This window comes from Squalius cephalus (assembly GCF_949319135.1).
Source record: "Squalius cephalus genome assembly, chromosome: 16".
NCBI classification, from domain to species: domain Eukaryota; kingdom Metazoa; phylum Chordata; class Actinopteri; order Cypriniformes; family Leuciscidae; genus Squalius; species Squalius cephalus.
In genome coordinates this window covers 25,565,645-25,588,456 of record NC_137137.1, presented here as the reverse complement: position 1 = coordinate 25,588,456, position 22,812 = coordinate 25,565,645, and the positions used below count along the sequence as shown (strand labels likewise).

General features: G+C 35.6%; 1 protein-coding gene across 5 annotated transcripts in view; it reads right to left on the bottom strand.

The window, feature by feature from the left end:
- ogdha (oxoglutarate dehydrogenase a) overlaps positions 1-22,812 on the bottom strand; it is a 52,367-nt gene that overhangs the window by 20,287 nt on the left and 9,268 nt on the right. The window contains exons 3-8 of one of the 5 annotated variants that reach the window (XM_079896967.1): positions 21,335-21,523; positions 17,460-17,562; positions 13,050-13,094; positions 11,794-11,844; positions 5,019-5,134; positions 4,214-4,368 (exon numbers count right to left, since the gene is read on the bottom strand). In XM_079896967.1, coding sequence (XP_079753093.1) covers positions 4,214-4,368; positions 5,019-5,134; positions 11,794-11,844; positions 13,050-13,094; positions 17,460-17,562; positions 21,335-21,523 — 659 coding nt within the window. Of the gene's footprint in view, positions 1-4,213; positions 4,369-5,018; positions 5,135-11,793; positions 11,845-13,049; positions 13,095-17,459; positions 17,975-21,334; positions 21,524-22,812 lie in introns of all 5 variants that reach the window. The other 4 variants (XM_079896968.1, XM_079896969.1, XM_079896971.1 and 1 more) reach the window with 4 other exon arrangements.

The following is a 22,812-nucleotide window of genomic DNA, read 5'->3' as shown; positions in this document are numbered from 1 at the left end:
CTTTATAAACATTTAAGTGTGTACTTTTAAATGATCGGATTCAAACTGAAAACAAATATTCTCTGTTTAAGTAAATTGTATAAAACCAACAAGATGTCCAGCTTCTCAAACGCTTCCTAATTATTTTTAATTTGACCACGCCCACTCGCGCAAAAGAGATTCACATGCAAATTTCCACATGGAACGCGAACGTGCTCATTACCTCAAAAACAAAACACCAAAACACTTCACAAGTCTCTGCTTTTCGTCGAGTTTGAAAGACGCGCCGTGAGCTTACGTTGGGGATTTACATCAAAAGAAGAAGAACGCGATTTGAAGACAAGAAAGATGTAAGGTAAGAAATTCTTATGACCGCAGTGCTGAAGTGCCAACTAGTCTCTCCCTATGGAGGATCCCTTTACCACTCCGTTGTCGGGAAAATTCGTTTCGCGTTCCTACCCCAAAGCAACAAAATAAAATAAAATTCTTTATCAAAATTTATAAGGAAAGACAAGTACTTTGTTTAGGCTTGGCTTGTAGGGAATTCCAAACCTGCGTATTTTCAAATGCACATAACTATAGAACCCATTCTAAATGCGCATGTGAACGCCATCAGCGTTTCTCACAGGTTCGCGTTTAAAGTCTGTGTAGAGGGAATGGTGTCGTCTTAGCGGCCCCTAATTTAATAACAAATGATCGTTGCGACGGAAGCAAATCAATCAAAACTAACTTTAGATGGAAAATAACTTAACTCTGCTATAAAGCCAAAACAATCTCTGTTACCTTAAATTATACGCTTATCTCTGTGAAGCTGCTTTGAAACAATCTACGTTGTTAAAAGCGCTATATAAATGAAGATGACTTGACTTACATATTAGTTTGTTATTGTTGCATAAACTTCACATTGCAGTTGAACTGTTGCTAGATATATGGTGAATATTATAATATTTAGACCCGTGTTTACTGTTACTGTGTTTGTGGATATCTGCTCAAACGTAGATATGTAGGCTATATGGTAACCATAATGTTTTATATTTGAGCGCGATCGCGTTTGAATGTATCATATTTTGGATCGCGATCGCGTTTGAAAAGCAAAACGCACCAAACGGCTTCATGTTTTTACTATTATCTAATTTCATATCATCATAACGAATGGAAACATTTGAAGTAACATGATAATCAATATATTTTTTCTCTAGCTTAGTTGTTACTGAAATCTTTTGGAAGATTTATAGGCTGCTATAAGTTATTGTTATTATTTTATGCAGCACTGCGCATAGCCTATGCCTACAAGGCACAACAAACCTGGTGTTCATTATATTATATATTGTTGGAAACATTTGTGTGTGTGTGTGTGTGTGTGTGTGTGTATTCTGTGAATTTTAAAAAGCAATTTTAACCAGAAAAATCTAAAATTTATTCCCAAAAATCGTGCAGGCCTTTCTCTTGATATCAATATGTTCACTTTTTTTTTCTTTCAGGGCCCAGATGCCATTGAGTCCTGCTGACTTCAACATTCACACGAGTCTCTGTACATGAACATGGTAAAGTGAAAATCAAACACCTTGGAAATGAAAGGTATGTACAATGTTTTTAGGAATGGCAGAAAGGTCTCTGTCTTTGGATCATTGTTTTTTAATAAGTGCTTTTTTGTCATTTGTTGTGTATCTTTGGATTATGTTGTGTTGTAAATAAATCCAAACAATCTAAAAGCCATTCTTTTTTAAATCTCCTCATTCTTTGTGAAAGGTTGCTCAGAATGACAGGGCCTGATAGCTCCTAATAGGGCCGTTAGGGGAGGGTCTTTGTCTTTCTCAGGTGTGAAAAGCTTACATATTAATGACCTCCGCATAAAGCTTTCTCACACAAAACACGTTGTAAAAATTTTAAATCAATATATTGTCTTCTCTGAATGAGCAGTCAGGGTGATTTTCACATAGTTTTAGAGCAAATATTCTAGGCTACGTCATACAATTTTCAAAAGTCTTGTGAAGAAATAATCAGTATGGGTTTCATGGCCTTATTTCAGTGAGAATTTTTTTTTGTATTTTCACAAACCACGCATAAATGTCATTATCTCAAAACTACAAACTTTTACATACATGCTGCTGATATATTATTGTAGCAGAGTTTGTGCTGAATACAGTGTAATTAGACTTTAGCCATGAAAATGTCACAAGTAACAGAAATAACCACAAATGTCAGAGCATGTCAGAACACCTCCAGGGCCCAGAAAACAGCTCAGACCCCAGAGGGTTAAAACATAGCTGTAACGGTCACCAGCTGGAGTGCCCTTGAGAGCCACCAGAGGGCACTCCACACCAGACTATTGTCACTCTCACAAACTACATTTCCCAGAACTCACTGCCCGGACTCATCATCACTGATTGCATTCACCTGTATCTCATTACCTTGTTAGTTTCAGCCTATTTATTCCATGTTCACTCATTCACTCACTGTGAAGTTTTGTATGGACGGCCTACCTGTGTTTTGACCTATTGTCTGTATATTGGATTGCGTGTCTGGACTGCCCCTTAATCAGGGCCTGAAATTAACACCCGACCACACGCCAAATGCGGGTGAATTCTTCAATTGGCGGGTAACACTGTCAATCTACCTGCCACATTGGCAGGCAGCCAATGAGAATCGACCCTTCGCGGGGAGTTTGATTGACAGGCGATCTGGCCAATCATAATCCGCCTAATCCGTCTTTTTTTTTGTCCGACAAAGCAGTCAGGAGAGTTCAACGTTGGAGGATTTGAACTTGAAAAAACGGAGTGTACTGAGTAAGCCTACTGACATCTTTCCGCAGTTAAAACTACATTCCTTCTTATGTTCATTCATGTTTATTTGATGATATAAATTAACTAGAAGGAAGAGATGATCGGTTCACGAGCAGCTTTAACTTGAGGCACCACAGCGATCTGTCAAGATACATTACAGAGCCACAAAACGGTATTGTCTAAATTTCTTTAAAAATGACCAATTTTTAACGTTGAGACTTTGTTTAATATCAAAAGTAACCTGGACTGTCTTGTCTGTCAGCGTGTTGTCAGTGTCCTCTCTGCTGCGCGATGTGTTTTTCATTGCGTGAGATCATGGTTTGGCGTGAGCGCGCGCGGTGTAGCTTGTCGGACATAGCAACAGTAACTAAAGGGGCGATTTTTTTTTTTTTTTTTTTTTTTTTTGTGTGTGTGGGTTTTTTTTTTTTTGCAACTGTTCTTTGACATTCAAACGAAGTTGTATGTTTCGTTGGATTTTAGCTAAAAATGTGGCGGCACATTACTGGAGTAAAGAAAGCATCTGTGAAAGCAGCGCAGTTTGAGTGTTTCGGAACGTATGTGATCGGAGAGAAAGATGCGTCTTCTCTGACTACGTTTGAATGTGTGAGTTGTTTGAACTGTTGGTGAGATGAGATGAGATGAGATGAGATAATGCAACGCTGACATAGGCTACAGTACAATGACAGTTGCACAGATGTTGTGTCCAAATGTCCGGTAGCCTACCCGATAACTTTACCAGTAATAACAATATTAATTTAGTTCTGCTTAACGGTTCCTGAACGCTGTAACTAACAGCTGCCCAGCCATCAACACAGCCGCGTGTGATTTGTTTACATACGAGCTGCACTAGGTCTATATCTGTATTCTAAGAATTATTATTACTTGTATGGATCTCGTTAATAACTTGACAGCACTTAAATGTGTATTCTTACAAGTTAAAGAACAAATGTTTGTGCAAATCCTTTTTTTTTTTTTTCACCTTTTATGAGGCCAAAAAAAAAAAAATTGGCTGGTAAAAAGTCACTGTGGCGGGTGGATTTTTAAATCCACCCGCCACAGTGGCTGGTGGTCAAAAAAGTTACCTTCAGGCCCTGCCCTTAATTAAAGCTGCATTTGGATCTCAACCTTCGTGTCTCGGAGCAGTTCGTGACAATAGCATTCTGTGTCGAATTCAAATGATTCCGATACGTTTTCTGGTATGTGCTGACTCGCACATATGATATTCTCTGTGCTATTGTGTCTCTGAACCGGAGCAGACTGTGTGCACACTGCGGTGGTTCACGTGACACACCAGTCAAACGTTTGGTGCGAAGATTCGGTGTGTTAACCATTTTATTTAATAATGACGTCTGTGTCTGTTCAGACTGATGCAAACATTCTGAGCAAACATTTAATGCATGTATTCTTATAATGTGTACCCTTACATTTGGCCTATATGAGTGTGTGTGTACCTGGTGGAGCGAACCATGCGAGCCAACAGTGTCCGCTTCTCCTCAAGGCTGAACTGCATGACCCCAGGCCTCTCAAACTTCTGTCTGATCCACTGACACTGGTCCAGGTCATTGATGAACATGAACTCAACCCCTATGTGTTGGCAATATGCCATCTGAGAAAAACAACATTTCAGCAACAAGTAATTGTTTTTTTATTCCAAACTGTAAGAAAATACTACACAGTACTACAGCACCCAACCATTTCACAAAAAGAAGTTTGTCATGTTTCAAATTATACAACTCTTCAAATAATAATGCCCTGTGACACTTCCAGGTTGTCAAATGTTAGTGGATCATGTTCATAATTAATGTGATGAACTACACCTGTGGTTTCCCATGTAGGACTCCTGTGTGAACTTGAGAACTGACTAAAACTGACTAAAAAGTAGCATTTGAGTACACATGGTTTGATATTTTACATTGACATTTAAACAATCAATCAGTCATTATATTTGTAAGCATAACTTGTACAAGAGTGTCGTTTTTGTGTAGAAAAACTATTTAATATTTAATATAAAGCTTGTGATTTGGATAGACATCACATAAAATAAAAAATAAAAACAACATTCAAAGGCCCCATGACTTTTCTAGTTGTTTGTGATTTACTGGAATAGAATTTAAAAAAAATAAAAAAATAAATGAATGAAATTGTTTTTCAAGAAAGTGTGGTTCTTCAAAGGTTAAAAACAAGTTTTTGAGGGGGTGAATTAAAATAAGAAATTATCTTTTTAGCTGTTTTAGCTTCCTTGTGGTCCTCACTCACCTCCAAGCGGCGGATGATCTCCCTGAGGGGCAGAGCGCTCTCATTGCCCCCAATAAAGGTGGTGGTGGGCAAGCGGAATACTTTATCTAGATCAGACTCTTCCAGCCCATAGAAACCTGTCAGCCAAACACACAACACGTCCAACCCAACCCAGAGAGAAGGGAAAGGTGGAAAGGGAGGGGGGCAGGGTCAACAGAAAAGAGAAGAGCCCATCATGGATGTCAATGAGCGTAAAGAAGGGATGGAGGAAAATAAAGCAAAGCGAAAGGAAGAGAAGTCCATATGTAAAGAGAGGGAATGAGGAGATAAATTATAGAAAGAAAAGACAGACAGGGAGAGAAAAAAAAAACCATTGAGTTAGTGCGGGATGTAGTTAACATGAGGATGACAGTGATTCCGTGCATAATCAGAAACATGGTGGATTGGAGTTTTAAGAAAACACAACAAAAAGCACCAGCCATTAGCATGATGCACGTTATTAATAATAACAACAACAGCAGCAGCAGCAGAGCGGACAACATAAAAAAAGAACATTAAGTATGAAGTGGTTAGTTAATGGTTGAAAAAGGAGAAAGAACAAGATTTAGAGAGAAAAGAAAGGTGGTTTAAAAATTGATAAGTAGAGAGATGGAGAATTTGGGGGTTAAAAAAAAAGAAGAAAAAAATGGGTTAACATCATTATCACTGTCAATATAATATTGGTGTTAATTGTATCATTGCTTTAAATGCATCCAAAATTTAATATGTAAACAAGCAACCGTACATCTTTGGATTGTGAACTGCAATTAATGAATTGAACAGTAAAGATCTCATTTAGTAGTGTAATGATATAGTATTATCTTATATTATTTATTTATTCAGCTGCTCATGTTTTTAATGTAAAGTCAAAAACTACTATTTCATATAGCCTACAGTTTTATTGTATACATTACACTTAAGTATATACTTACAGCAAAATGTGCAGTTCTAATATATCTAGAATTAATACACATCAACTACTGTATTACATTTACAGTAAGAATTGAATGATTAAAAATCCTTACACAGGGATGATCTTTTAAAAATTAGCTTACTATATATTACTATATATTATTTACAGCACAAGTTTTAATAAACCTTTGAGGGTGGATCTCACAAAACTTATAAGAAAGTCCTGGTCACAGATTCTACATAACCCACAGCATCACTTCTAATTCAAAAACCACAACATGTGAGTTAACAGCCTGGCAGAACATTTTAGTCTTCAAATATTAAAACACCTATTGTTTCTCTGAATGCTAGTATATATGGGAAGAGCGAGTTAATTTCATAAATGAACAAATTACTGAGGCTCAAAAAAAGCCGAACCTACAAAAAGTCAAACATGACATGCATTAAGCTGTTCAGAGATACTGATAGGGCAGCACATATGGAAACTAACCTGTCTGTTGATAATTTTGGATGTGCAAAAAAAGAAAGACATGCACCTCAAGGCATTTGAGCGGGTATGTTAAAGAGAGAGATTAACCTATATAACAGAGTGTTAATAAGAGCACTAAAGACAGCAAGACAGAGAGAGAGAGGAAGGAAGTGAGGATGAGCACAGAGAGAGAGTATGAACTTGTTTCTAGTAGGGATGCACCAAAATCCTACCAAAAATTTGTCTGAAACAACAATTTGACGTTTAGTTAGCGCTTCTCTGATGGCACAATTTGACTGTTCAGCGTCTATTTCGTGCAATCACAATAAGCTGTTACTTTTAATATGAAAAAGTCTCAACTTTCAAACTTTGCAGATTTAACTCAAGCAGCAAAAAAAAAAAAATACAAAATTAGAAAAAAAATTACATTTACCTAAGGAAAGCCATTCAGAAAAGTCTGTATCTCATTATTTAGCTAGGAAATATTACTCTAGAGAAGAGCATTTTGCTAAATATATGCACTTTATTACATATTCATTATATTTTTACTTAAGCTGTTAGTAATGTCTTCATTATTTAATGTATGAATAAATTTGTCTTGAAAAGTTATTACAGCCTTCATTTAAATGTTTATATTTCACCAACAAATAGGAGTAGAAACATAATTCTAATATTAAAAAGTTGATATAAAACTGCCTGGTGCGCAATTAAAATTTCCGGTAAACTTTTTTTTATTTGAGTGTTGATTATTAAACGCAGGGTAGCTGATTTGTTCCATATAAGTTGTTATACTGGTTGAAAGTCTCTTCACATCCTGATAGCAAATCACAAAGTGAAAGTGGTCTAAATGTATTAATATGTATACTGTATATCATCTGTAGAAGGCGTAGGGCCATAAAATGTACGCCTAATCATTGAATTCGGTCCGAATGCAATGATACGATGTCCTTCCTGCCTGTCAACATATGTATTTAATTTCCATACCTCCACGCACCCTGCTCGCGCATACATCACACGTCATCAGCCTGTTTCATGCTATGCAGAGTTAGACAGACGTCAGTCACTGAGCACCGCAACAGGGACAAGTAGTCACCTTTTACAGTTTCTCCTGAACCAAAACTAAGAGCTTATAATGCTGCGTTCACGCTATAACTACTGTAATTTGAAAGAGATAGAAACCCATGACGTTATACTCGGACTGGTTTGTGACTCGAATTTGTGCGTTTAATGGCAAAATGATCAACGCCGAAATTACTCTGCAGCAGTCAGGTGGTACAGGTGCTCTTTAAGTTGTTTTTTGTTTATTATTTAAATTATTATTTAATTATTTGATTTGAATTATTTGAATTATTTTAATTCAGATGTTTTGGTACAATTAATAAAATTAATTAAAAAAAGTCTAATATTAACAGTTATACAATAAATAAATAAATAAAAATATATATAAATAAATATAAAAATTGGTTGCCATTTCAGCCTAGAATTTTCATTTTGGTGCATCACTAGTTTTCTAGGGGTGTGTTGTGCGTATGTGTGAATAGAAAAGTGTAGGTGTGTGTCTGTTGTTGTGTTTTTACAAGAGAAATGTAAACATGTAGACTTCATTAACCATCACATAAAGCTTCCCTTCACCACATTTGAAGCTAGAGGACAGCAAAGCCACTAAAAACGCACTTGGCACAAAAATAACCTCTCCAAAAAAGCCAGACCTTGAGCAGAAGCACTTTTAACTACAAACACAATGTCCACATACACATACCATCATGAAATTAAAGATTCATTAACGTGAGTGTATTCTAATATCTTTGACTAGCATCTTTTGTGACTATGATTTTTTAACCTCAGAACATTAAAGGAATATTTTGGGTTATTGTAAATTTATGGTTCACATGTGTCAGGCTGATGATTACCACTCGGTTTATGACTTTTTATGTTTATAAAAACAAAGAAATGTGTTTACAATAATACACCTATGGATGGGTCATTGTGGAAACATCCTTAACACTTGTAGGCCAGTGTTCTGAACAAACTAAAACTATTACAATCATTTTGGGTAACTAAAAAAAAAAAAAAAAAATGTATTAAGTTGTCAAGGCAACATTTTTCAATTAGGTTGAAGAACTAAAATCACTAAAACTAAAACAAATACAAGCATAACAGAAATATATAAAAAGCCCAAAAACTAATTAAAAAAGACAAAAGCACAACAAAACAGAACTTTAAAAAAGCTAATTAAAATATTACTATATACTTAAAAGGTATATATATATATAATACTAAAATAACACAGTAGACAAGTAATTCAGGACAGATTTTTCAATTTTTCAATTTAATTAATTGTCAATTACCCTTAAACTTGATGAATCAGTGACCACATTCCTAAAATATAAAGACAGCTTTATATCATGTGTAAAAACCCATTTATACTGTGTTATTCTAGCTTTTACATTGTCATAATATACTGAAGATATAACAACCAGAAGAAATATAAATTCAGTTAAAGGGGACCTATTATGCCCCTCTTTACAAGATTTAATACAAGTATCTGGTGTCCCCAGAATGTGTCTGTGAAGTTTCAGCTCAAAATATCCCACAGATCATTTATTATAGCATGCCCAATTTGTCCCCATTTGGTTGTGAGCAAACACACGCCTTTTCGAGTGTGTACCTTTAAATGCAAATGAGCTGCTGCTCCCCGCCCCATTTCCAGAAGAGGGCGAAGCCTTTAAAATTTGTGCTTCAGATACTCTGGCAGCAACAACAAAACTGGAGAATTTCACACAGCCAAAATGTCGGAAATAGTTAGTAGCTTTCAGCCTTTTATGTCCAAACCGGAGTCCGACACAAATGGAGAGACTCAGGAAGAAGTCTAAGACTTCTGTCACAAACACATAAGACTTTACCAAATTTCCTACGCATATTTCATTCATAAATTAAATTCATCCACTGTGGCTCAGATGCCAGGAGTCTAGGAAGATGCATATGTTCAAAATAACGCAGACATTATATCAATTAGTGCTATAGCGAGGATATACAGTGGTGCTTGAAAGTTTGTGAACCCCTTACAGAATCTGTGAAAATGTGAATAATTTTGAAAAAATAAGAGGTATCATACAAAATGCATATTATTTTTTATTTAGTACTGTCCTGAATAAGATATTTTACAAAAAAGATGGAAAAAACCCCCACCAGCTCTTAATGCATTGTGTTTCCTTCTGGCGCATTAGTGAATGTTTGAACCTTTTTTAATAGTTGTGTTTGAGTCCCTCAATTGTCCTCGGTGTGAAAAGATGGATCTCAAAATTATACAGTCACTGCTGGAAAGGGTTCAAATATGCAAAGATGCTGGAAAATTGAAGAAGTTTCGGGACCTGGATGATTTTTCTGAAGAACACTGGGCAGTTTAACTGCTCAGGACAAACAAGGGACTCAAGAACAACCATCACAAAACAAAAAAACAGTTGTGGATCACCCAGTTAACGACATACAGTATGAAAAATCAAGGGTACATAAACTTTTAAACGTGTCATTTTTATTAATTCAGCTTTTTTTTTTTTGTCAAGTCAAGTCACCTTCATTTATATAGCGCTTTTAACTATTTGAATTGTTTCAAAGCAGCTTTACAGTGATAATAGGAAATTACAGTAACAGATTTTGTTTTGGCATTACAGCAGCTCTAGGATAAAGTTATTGTCCAGCTAAAGTTAGTTTTGATTGATTGATTCACTTCCGTTGCAAAGATCATTAGTTATTAACTTAGGGGCTGCTAACACGACACCGTTCTAACAGAAAACCCTCAACGCGCTCCGGCCGCGCATCCGCACAAAACAGTGCCTGGTGGCTCGAGAACGCACTCCCGGAAATAGGTTCCAAGGTGCAAACGATTATCAGTTATCTCTGCGCAAACCTACGCAACCTCTGCGCAAAATGTAAACATCTTTTATGTAAAATATCTTATTAAGGACAGTACTAAATAAAAAATAACATGCATTCTGTATGATCCTTCTTATTTTGTTAAAATTATTCACATTTTCACAGATTCTGCAAGGGGTTCACAAACTTTCAAGCACCACTGTAAACATGACGGACTATGTGCGGCTCACTCAGGGCGGGATCTAAGCAAATAGGGCAGATTGTCACCAGTCATGGGTGGGGCTTGCCCCTACTGTGAGGGAAATCTGGAACAGCGTATTTTTAGACACTGCTTCTGATTTATGAGGATTACTTAAAAAAAAATTAGTGGGTGGATTTTTTCCATTATAGGCTGGTTGTTTACACACACTGTGGACACATTAGTATTCAAACCCCATGTAAAAGTAAATTTAGCATGATAGGTCCCCTTTAATTTCAAATTTGTTTAGTGAATATTGTTATAAATATAAATATTGTTCTAAAGCAGTTTTACTAAGAATAGTTTTGGTAGTTACAGGTGTGATATAATCATTTATCAGTCATATTTGTAAAAGTTATATCCCATGTTTCAACCCCTGGCTTAATCAGCTTAAAAAAGTAAACCTGGGTACATACAGGTATATGGAAAGGACACGTTATCTGTAAAGCACAGTTTATGAACCGGTGAGTTACACAAACAAATGACTGTAATGCATAACCAAATGTTCTCCAACCTCAAAGTATTCCCACCACATTTAGATATTTTCAAATGCCTTTTTTTACTGAATAATTAAAACGCCTCAAACAAAAATAACAGTTTCAGATTTTAAACCCTCAATCCATTTGTCTGGTAGGTAGGCATACTACTGTAAACACATTTCTTTGTTTTACAAACTGAGGGATTAGTTAAAATTACAGGTTGTGGTATTCAACATGGCACAAATTATGTACACAAACAATAGGCTTTAAATAATAAATAAAATATTCCTTTAACATCACTAGCAGATTATGCTACAATCATTATCCAAACATTTTGGTGTCTTTTGGTGTATAATTTGGCAAATACTTACTAATCAAAATCCATTACAAATTTCGATTAAAAGCAATGAAGCTAAAACATAAAACTAAGGGGAAAGTAATCTTTTAAAAATTTAAAAAGGGAAAACATAGCACTCAGAAATTAAGAGTGCTATGTTTTCCCTGTTTAATTATGGAACAGCAGTTATCGAATAGTTCTTAAAAATGCTGTATGGGATTCTGGACATTACAGAAGTATGACAGTTTTCATGTAGACTGCTGAGCCATTCACCATAGCACCAGCATAAACACAGACTTGTGTGCTGGCACACACGTCACAGGCCATGAAAATCTCTTTGTCTTTCTGGCTAATTTAAATACTGCTAACACAATGCTATGCAAAACAGGCATTAATACTCCACTCTTACTATTTGGTTTTCGGACAGCTGTTTAGAGCATATCAATTACCCTTGTCCCAATTACAGGTTTGAGAAACTTCAGCAAAGTGAAATTCAGACTCTGTAAAGCAAGGCAAAAAAAAAATAGAGATATGCATTTATGTAAATATAACAGTTAAGTTCTCCAAAGCAACGCAATTACATAAAAACTAGCATTTTTACATACTAATATATCAACAAAAGCAACAGCAAAAACCGAAACTTACTTATACTACATAAGTATCATCATTACATTATCACCTAAAGGCTTAACGTTATTTAACTATAAACAAAACAAAAAACATACTAAAATGTCAAATATTAAGTTTAAAACAAAATGTGGCTCAAGCGTCTATCTATTTAAACTACACTAGTTCTTCTCAATATACAAAGTAATACTTTTATTCAGCAAGGATGCATTACATTGATCAAAAGTGACAGTAAAGACTATTATAAAGTTATAAAAAATTATATTTCAAATTCAATGCTGTTTTTTTCTTTTTTCTTTAAAGAATACTGAAAAAAATACATCGCTGCTTCCACAAAAAAAATATTAAGCTGTACAAAATAATTTTTTTCAATATTGATAAGAAATGTTTATTGGACACAAAATCAGCATATGAGAATGATTTCTGAAGGACCATATGGCAACTGAAAACTGTAATGGCTGCTGAAAGTTCTGCTTTGCCAAAAAGGAATCAATTACATTTTAAAATAATTGTTTTCTTTTGTAATACATTTTGAAATGTAATACTTTTTAACAATATGACTGTTTTTGCTGTATTTGATCAAATAAATGCAGCCTTTGTGAGTATAAGAGACTTAATTTAAAAACCTTAAAAATATTTAAAATTAAATAATAAAAATCTTACCAACATCATTTAAACAAACATATCTATTGTGCTGTTAAATGAAGACACACCAAAATAAGGAATAGTAAAGCTCCAATAGAATTCCTTTAGGTTCACAGTCTATCCATTCAAATTACCCATTATAATGTTTTATAATATATTATATATCCATTTTCAGAAAGATGTTTTTCAATTTTATTTATTTAAACGGTAGTTACAGCTGCCATTCTTAGATACCAAGGAACATTCAGATTTTTTCAAATTCTACAAAATTCGTCAAATTTGGCCACAAAGCTAACAGCACTGCCAAAAATGCACACACACACACACAAAAAAACAAAAACAAAACACAAAAAAAGAACCCTAAAACTACTTGCAACTACTAAAACAAAGCTATTAACCAAGAGGCACAAAACTGCTCATCATTAAAGCCTACCTCCAATGGTTAGAGCACTTAGACGCTTCTTGACATATGTAAGGTCTGGAGAGGCAGTAGTAGGGAAAAAAAAAAAATCCACTGGGAGTTAGTGATTCCCAAAACCTCACATAGCCAATTCCATTGAGAGAGACTAACAAACATTAGACTACAGCACTGAATAGCGTCTAACTGAATAGCTTCACTAATGAAATGTAAAGAGTTGGTCGCTTGGTTAAACCACACATCTTATTATGGATTCCAGATAAAACAACTTTCCTTCACTAAATCACAACAGGCACCAAACCAAGCAGTTCCTAAATGCTGCAGCAATACAATCAAGGCTTTAGGGCTCAATCTACGTCACAGCCTACACTAGAGCTGCACGATTAATCATTAAAATATTGTGATCTCGATTCAAACACCCACGCAATCTTATTCCTAAATAAAAAGAAATAAAAAATAAAAATAAAAAAACCCACCAGATTATTTAAATCTGTGTTTGCGAAGCCGTTGAGCCAGAGAGAGAGCAGTTAGCATGTTTAGGTATTTATGAGGGAGTCATTGAATCATATATTCAAACCGATTTTTTTTTAAAAAGAATTCAACTTAAACATTTTTAAATAGACTGCAGCAATTAACATTTTGTCAGAACCTCTAGTAAATTTCTTGTTATTTTGTTTAGTTGTCCGTTCAGAACCGTGGGAAATTTGTGATTGTGGGGGAAAAGAAAGAAAGAAGTGATTCTCAATTTATCCAGAATCGTGCAGCTCTAGCCTACATGACTGTCCCACACTGCCAGGCAAAGCAAAGACTAGCTCCTGACAGGCTAAAAACATTACTTGCAAAACTTTACGGTAAATATTTTTTACGCATTAACAGTCGTAATTTAGCTTTAAGCCTTCTCTCTGACCTTGTTTTTTAGTTTTTAATTATTATTATTTTATTTATTATTTTACAGTGTAATTTGTTTAAATGGTGGGGACTGGGAAGGGCCCTGAGAGGTATATACCAAGTATATTGTATTAATAAAATGTTGCTCCTCAAAAGAGCAAAGAAAATATAATTTTTGGAGATGCACCCTTTAAATATATACAATTTTGTGTGTACTGTAGGTTCCTCTACATGTGGTTACAATGTACAGAATGCAAAAGATTCTGTGAGCTTTCCTCTGCTGTAAGTGCATTACAGTTACATGCTCACACACACACTCATACTACATCAGCATTCATCATTATATAAGTTACAGCAGACTGAAAAGAAATCGTTAAAGCTGATTTTCATGTCTTGAAAATACTGGCTCAAACCAAATAATTATTTTCAGTGCAATAATTATTTTAATAATGCATTTGTACACATATGAGTAACACATAAAAATAAATTTATCTAAGGAATTACCAGGCCAAGAGTCAGATTTACTAAACAGGGCAAATGAGCAAGTCCAAAAAAGCACCGCAGGGAATGGAAACTTCTGCGCATGATCTACTGACGACGCACAAATCAAAGAACACAGCAGCTGGACTATTTCCAACGCAATCAACCAAGAGCAGCACAAATTAGTGTCTGGTTTAAAGCTGCAGTCAGCAAGATTTGCAGCTATGACACTATGCTCCGACAGAACAACATAAACCAGACGGTTTTAGAAAAAAACCCGCACTTCTACCTCCACCTAGAGTCTTTTATTTGTTTTGCAAAAATCCACTGCTCCCGGTTCTTCTGGTCCAATCAGCGCAGGGATGTGTGAGATCTGACTGTCAATCACAGTTCGTGCACACGCCACAGATCCTCCCTCCTCGTGCTTGTTACAATATCACATGCACACGCCTGAAGTTCGCAGGTGTGTTGGATTGTACAAAGCGTGATGGCGGAGAGAAAATCTACTAACAAGCTTCCAATTCCTCGGTTATTGCTATCTATGGGTAGATTAGCCAGGGCAGCCTACCTCCGAGTACTCCATGGTACTTGGTACCATGGTACTACCTCCGAGTACTCCATGGTGTTGACCGATGCTGAAGAGACGGCCTCACAGAAAATCTGGTGCACACGCACTGATGAGCACGAACTTGATGGGAGGGTGCTCGGTGGTAGTGGGCGAGGGGCATGAGAGTTGTAAACATTCTGTCCCCTCAATCTGCCAGACTTGCCGACTGCAACTTGATTATTTTAACTAATCGCTAGCATATTGCATACAGGACTTTCCGGTTAGAGCGTAGTGACATTTAATCGTTTTTTAGTCTACCCCCCAAAAACTACCGTTATAAAAATGAGTCTTAATTGTTGGTGATTTTAATATACATGTAGATAATGAAAAAGACACATTGGGATTGGCATTTAGAGACATTCTGAGCTCTATTGGAGTTAGGCAACATGTGTCAGGACCCACTTATTGTCGCAATCATACTTTAGATCTAATATTGTAACATTAAATCAATGTTGATGCCGTTGAAATTTTGCAGTAGAGCGATGACATGTCAGATCATTATCTAGTCTTGTATGTACTACATTTAGCCAAGGCTGCAAAACCATCTCCCTGTTACAAATAGAAGAACCATAGAACCATAGACTGTTAAAAAAAAAAAAAAAAAAAACCGGACGACGCACCTTCACCCTCTTCCATTGTAGAAAAGTGAAGCCGCTAACATCTTGCGCTGATTTGGGACCTGATTCTACGCAGTAGTGAACGCGGGACCCGAGTCTGTGCAGTAGTAAGTCAGCATGATGTGGAGCCACGGTATTACGGCCCCGCCCTCACTCCCGCAGAAATGGTTAGTACTGTATACTGCAGAACAACTCATGTCATTGTGAAATAAACAATTATGGCATAAAACATTTGGAAAAAATGTATGATGGCATAAAACATTTGGAAAAAATTTATTTGAAGTGTAATTTGATTGTTTAGTTTGCCTCACATCCCATTAGACTACGTGGAGAGGGCGGGGTTTATGACCTATATTGGGACCAACCACCTGGGGGGCGATCGAGATGCTTTGGCTTCACTTTTCAGGACTTGTGCGGCATGCTTGGGTAGAACTAACACCTCTACCACTAAAGACTGCTTTATAAATAATCTTCCTGATTAGTTACAACTCCTCAGCAAATTTTACAACTGCATTCTTGCCAAACTCCTGCTGTACAGGCTTGATGCGATAGTCAGTGTTACCGGTGTTCAGCAGCAAAACCGGTTACGTTACTTGCTCACTGCGGCACCGTCCCCCACCATCGTTTTGATTGTTTTATAGTAATAAAAATAATTTAGTTAAGTTAGAGAACAGACACTACAATTAAAAACTGAACACGTCTGCTCAATTCAGCTTGAGCCGAACAAGAGTCGCAGCACAAGTCAAATTTCACCTCACTTCGCCCATTTCGCCTCACTCTTTTTACTGACAAGACGATGTCTGAAGATTTGGTTTCAAAGCAAAACGTAAAAGCGCCTATTCAAGCAAGTTTTTCATTGTACTGTTTTTCGTTGTTGTGTTTTTCATTGAGAATAATAATTAAACCCACCATTCAAACAATTGCCGCCCCTGAATTTGAAAGCGAAAGTAAAATGCGCAGGACCGCACGGGCATTCATAATGGTCCGTGTCCACTGGCGCGAAGCGAGCGGAGCAGAGTTGAGCTTCCATAGGAATTAATTGAAATGCTCGCTCTGCGCCAGTGGACACGCACCGTAAACGATTTAAAAAATGCAAGGTGGAAAAAGAGAGAAAAACTTTGTCACCCCCAACCCCCCTTGGTGACACCTGTATTACTGGTATTGTCAAAAGTTTTTCACCATCACATCCATACTGCTGTATGAACAAAACTGCATTGGACAGACAGTTGTCGACCACGTCATATAACGCGAGAGCCACACTGAATGGCAAGACCATGCACGGACATTTTGGGGGGCAGGTGCTTAAGTGAAAACCCCTCTTATAATTATTTATAAAAAGTAAATAAATAAAAAAATTCTAAGTGTAACGGACATCGCCATATTTGATAATGCTGCCATGGTTACCAAACAGTGTGCAGAAAATAGAAAAGTAGTGTGCATGTAACTGCAAGGTCAAAACATATGAGCAGGCCAAGTCACTACAAAGTCCTGTCAAGTAATTTGAATGGAGCAAAGCACATCTTTCAAGACTTGCAGCCACCTCAAGCGTGATACTGTACAGAAAGTCAATTGTAGATTGATGCCAAATATGTGAAAGCCAAATACAGTGCTGTTGCCCTTCATCACAGCAAATCCAGAATCACAACAATCAGTAAAAAAAGAAAAAAAAAAAGTCTAAAACTGCTTTCCAGAAAAGTTTAAAAATACATATCGTTTTGATTAAATTATGAAGATGAAGTTGAAATTCAATTACCAACTGTCATAGAAAGCAGTTTTGACAAAACATCTAAGTCCTAACCATGTATAGTTTGGTGGACATTCATAATTCCTCACCGAGTTTATCCGATGACGTAATAATGTCGGTGGGAACGCATGAATCCAGATCAGCATCCATAATCCCAAGAGGGTCCAGCTGAGCCACATGGTGACCACGTATCTACAGGAGACAAGGGTCCGCCTCACAAACATGGGAGCCGAACGCAAAACCACCCACAAGGAAAAGATACAGAAGGGGGAGAAAGAAGGTACAGAAGAGAAGTGCAGCAAGAGCACAAGAAGATTGACATGATGTAGGATGTGTCGAAGATGAAGTGTCGGGTGCAAAGGGGGATGGGGTATAAGAGTTGAAAAACAGGGGAAAGTGTGAAATGGGAGAAAAAGGGACAGATAAAGGGAAGGAGAAAGCAACAATCACACAAAACAGGCTCATTAATATTGGTCTGTTGAGCTGTGGAAGACAGAAAACATTTCTCACCAACATGCTGGAACCCAGTAGCTACTGGGGTCTCGTCAAAATTTACACAACTGATGCCAAGTGGATCAAGGTTTGCATTGTGATGCCCCATTACCTGGAAACAAGGCAACAGCAGTCACAAGACATGAGGAGTTCACCAAGCAGATCCCATGACTGTGAAATTGAGCCCATCCTTCCACAGTGTCACAAATATAATATGCGAAACAATGCAACCAAAATTTGGTATTTTAAACCAAATGGGACTATCTGCTTGAGGTCGACCGATATCTCAATTTTACAGATTAATTGGCAACAATAATTGCTTTATGGAACTATCGTTATCTGGCAACCAGATACAAATTGTGTTACAAACAATAAGATAAATACAACAGAACAAAGATACAAATTAAATGAACTTAAGTCTTTCAGGTACAGTAGTTTTATTTATTTCTTATTGACAACAAGGAACAATGGACACTTTAACATTATTCACTGTGTATTTGACCATTCAAGCACAATAAACCACAAAAGAGAATTAAATTCAGGATTGCATGCTGTCTGTGCTTTGCGAGCTTCGGGGGTGTGTCAATCAGCGCGAGTACCGCATTGAGTTTTTTTTTCCACAGCTCATTGTGCTTGAAGTGTCAAAAACAAATAGGCTACACACAGAATACTATAAAAATGGGCAATGTAATATTAACAATGCACATCCCGCTCTTCGTTTTCTCATTCTTGCATGTTTCTGAAGTGTCAATAACTTTAAGTAGTACTGTGATACTCAGATATATATATACACATACCCCGATATAAACAATACAGCCAAAGAAAAAAACGGATTTCACAATTATGCGTTCAAAGGCGCAACTAGAAAAAAACAAAAAACAGTGCACTTACATTATTCTGTGCGCTTAAGATGTGTTTTTTTTTTCTCTACTGTTTATCTTAAGGTTTTTAGTTATTAAGTTAGTTTCTAGTTTTAGTATAACATTATAATACCATGTATATTTTTACTTTGGTTTGGTTTCTTTACATTTTTTTAAATATCTGACATTTGAGGATTAATGCTAGAGAAAAGCAATACAAGTTTTTCAGGAAGAGTGTTTTCAAAACATCATTCAGTGTAAATTGTGATAATCGTAATTAATAAATCGCAATTACAATTTCATGGGAATAATCGACAATTATGATTTTTGTCATAATCATGCAGCCCTAATACACATCTTAAACATCAGCATGGTATAACATTCAAATGAGGGCTACATAATAGATGCCATTTTAAAATTACAAAAAGGCAAGACCTGAGTTTATTTTATTTCTATATAAAAGAGATTTTGAGAGAAAAAAAAAAATTATATTATATTATATAATATATATATATATATATATATATATATATATATATATATATATATATATATATATATATATATATATATATATATATATATATATATACAGTGCTATGCATAAGTTTAGACACCCATGCTAAAGTTGACTAAAAAGAGGAATAAAAAATCATCTTTTGGAAATTGAACTTAATGCCTTAATTAAAAAAATTAGGAAAAATCCAACCTTTAGGGACACCAATTTTCTTTGTGAATGAATAATGTATCGTAAATAAATAAATGTTCTTATCACATAGCCTTCACCATACCTAGAGATTGGCATGGGGTACTTTCCATAAGATCATCTCTCAATGCAAATCAAACTAGCTATTAGGCTAACTGAAATAAAACCATGCCAATCTCTAGGTATGGTGAAGGCTATGTGATGATGTGGGGCTATTTTAATTCCAAAGGCCAAGGGAACTTTATCAGGATGCATAGTATTCTAAAATAAAAAATTAAAAAAATACTTAAAAATAAAAATCTGCCTGCCTCTATGGGAATTTAACATAGGGGTGTCCAAACTTATGCACCCTGTATTTTAAGGAAGAACATTTATTTATTTACGATACATTATTCATTCACAAAGAAAATTGGTGTCCTTAAAGGTTGGATTTTTCCTAATTTTTTAAATTAAGGCATTAAGTTCAGTTTCCAAAAGATGATTTTTTATTCCTCTTTTTAGTCAACTTTAGTATGGGTGTCTAAACTTATGCATAGCACTGTATATATATTTATATATATATATATATATATATATATATATATATATATATATATATATATATATATATATATATATATTTATTTATTTATTTTTATTTTTTATTTTTTATTTTATTAAATAACGTGAAAAACCTGTATAAACTGAACACCAAAGAACAATATTAACTATTGAGTTCATGTAACATGTAAGGGTGGCGCTGCCAATAACGCACCTAAAAGCTGTCACAAAGAACCGGCAAAAGTAATGATTATGAATATGTCAAATACAGCAAGGAGACATTTCAATTGTTTATTAATAAACAAGTGATTTCTGTGTCAGTGTCGGCTGCAAAGATGAAGTTGTCGATGCTGACTCGCGATCTTCGCAGTAGTGAACGCGCCTATAGAGAAATGCACATTTCATATGGATTACATAGCAGAGAGCAGTTTGTCTTCTTTCGTTTTGAATTGTTTTGTTTAAAAAGTACACATTTCAAGCTTTCTATCAATATATTTCTCAGGTCTGTGAGGCAAGTAGCTTATACACTGAGTTTCGGTTCATTTATGAGATGAGCTCCAGTTCACGCGCCGGCACCTCCGTGTCCTGATTATATTGCCTGCTATATTTACTTCTTATTCTTCCTTTATTAAATATACTCTAAATATACTTCTTCTTCCTTTATTAAATCCAGGCAATTGGTTGATGAAACATTGATTAAAATTAAGATACAATTAATACAAAATGAAATTCACTTTAAAGGCTTTCTACAAAAACAAACTTAATGAAGTGGTCAAAATCATGTCTGCCCACTCCATTTGTCTCCTGATATCTTGCGCATCTTATGATCTTACTCATGCTTTTCACTTTTCATATAATCAGATGAAATTAAAAAATAACTTATTTTATTTAAACATAAATATGAAACTAAATCGTTGTCTTTAATGACTAGGCGATTCTGCCTTCTCACACCGCGACACAGGTTTGTGGATCTAAGCTATTTTCTTTTGATTTTGAAAATTCAAAACAATTTCATGGTTAAGTCATTATTGATCATTTTGTAATAAAGTTTTCATTCTTATTACTAATTTCAGAAACCATCAACTGATTAATCAGTTATTTGCCAGATTGTTATCAGTAAACTCAAATACCGGTCGACCTCTGCTATCTGCTCAGTGAATGTTCTCCTGTGACCTCAAATAGCGTCAAAAGCATCCATTTTGAGTTACTTTTTTTTTTTTTATTCAAAATGAACACTAAATGCATAGATATCTTACCTTATTAAAGGTTCAAGCTGCAAACTCATTAAAGGCAGCAATGAGATATCAATTTCAAGCCAATATTTTTAAAGAAACAAATGCACAGCATTTTTAAAATTTCTGCGTACCTGATAGGCCCTGATGAGGGATTGGACTGCCAAATGGTCTTCCACCAGTTTCTCCACATTTGGCTGAGCCCCAACCAGAGACTGGGCTTGAGCAAGCCCCGCCAGACTCACTCCCAGTGGAGGAGGACTCTGGTAGGCTGTACCTGGAGGAGCACCAGCATTAGCATTCCTGAAGAAAATGTCCCAAGACTAGAGAACAGAAAAAGAATAAGAATTTAGACTCCTTATGTAGACAATTAAGTTGCAATCAATGGCTAAACAGACATACTTAATTGGATATGATATTACTGAATCATTTTGAACAAGATCTAATGCAGCAAACAAGAATGAACCCTTTAACATGGTATAAGTCTGGACTGATCCACTGTGACTGTCCTTTTCCAATATGTTTTAAAACAGTGTGAAGAAAAACAAAACTCTTGGTTCATTTTTACCAAATTAAACATCTGTGGGATTTATTTTGTTTTTGAATATGACCAGTCTACAAAACATGTCAGATAATGCTGGTGCTGGCCAAGGCAAGCATCACTGGCACTTCTACTCGGTCAGGGACAAGATACATTTCAATGAGTAGCCTAACTCATCAGACTTCAAATTATGTGGCTTGAGAAAACTAGAAACAGCTGGATTAATACTACATTTTTTTCTATATTTGAAAGCACATACATTTATCATTAAAATAACCCCCACAATTAGGACAGAGTCAGGTTGCTACTTTGTGTGTTTAAAAGCCTCACCAACAGAATATAATCTGGATGTCAACCATTCAAAGACAGTTCAAGACAGTTAAAGGGGTCATGACATGAGAAATCAAATTTGTCTTTATCTTTTGACATATAAATGTCTTTGTGTACCATTAAAACATCCTGCAAGTTTCATGGCTTAAAACGTCCTCTTCATAAACAAAGCATTTTAATCAAGCTCCAAAAATGTCTCGTTTTAATATTGCGGAATCTGTGATATCACACAAACATATTTGCACACAACTGCCTCCAGAGCTGGACGAATGGGCCTTCATCATCGCACCATATCTGCATCACAAACCGCTTTGTTTGTAAATGATGGTTTTATATGGATATTTTCAAAACACTTACTCACGTGCAATAGCAAGTGGGCGTTGACTCCTATATATTGGAAAAAAAAAAACTGACATTGCGATATTTAGTTTTTCTGCGATATATATTGAAATATGAAAACAATTTCACTAGATGACTTGAATAGCTTTACTTGGAAAGAATTAATCATTCTAGAATAGGGCTGGGCGATAAAACGATAATTTTCGTGATATAATTTTCCTCGATAAAACGATAACAAGAGTTCGATAAATATACACCAGTCTGATTTAACTAACACTGCAAAGCCTAACTGAATAAATTAATTAATTATAACTAATCGTTGTTAAAGGTACAAAAGTGATTCTGATTTTGTGATTTTGAGGTATAGATTTAAACGCTACACAAAGATGGTAGAAAATGCTA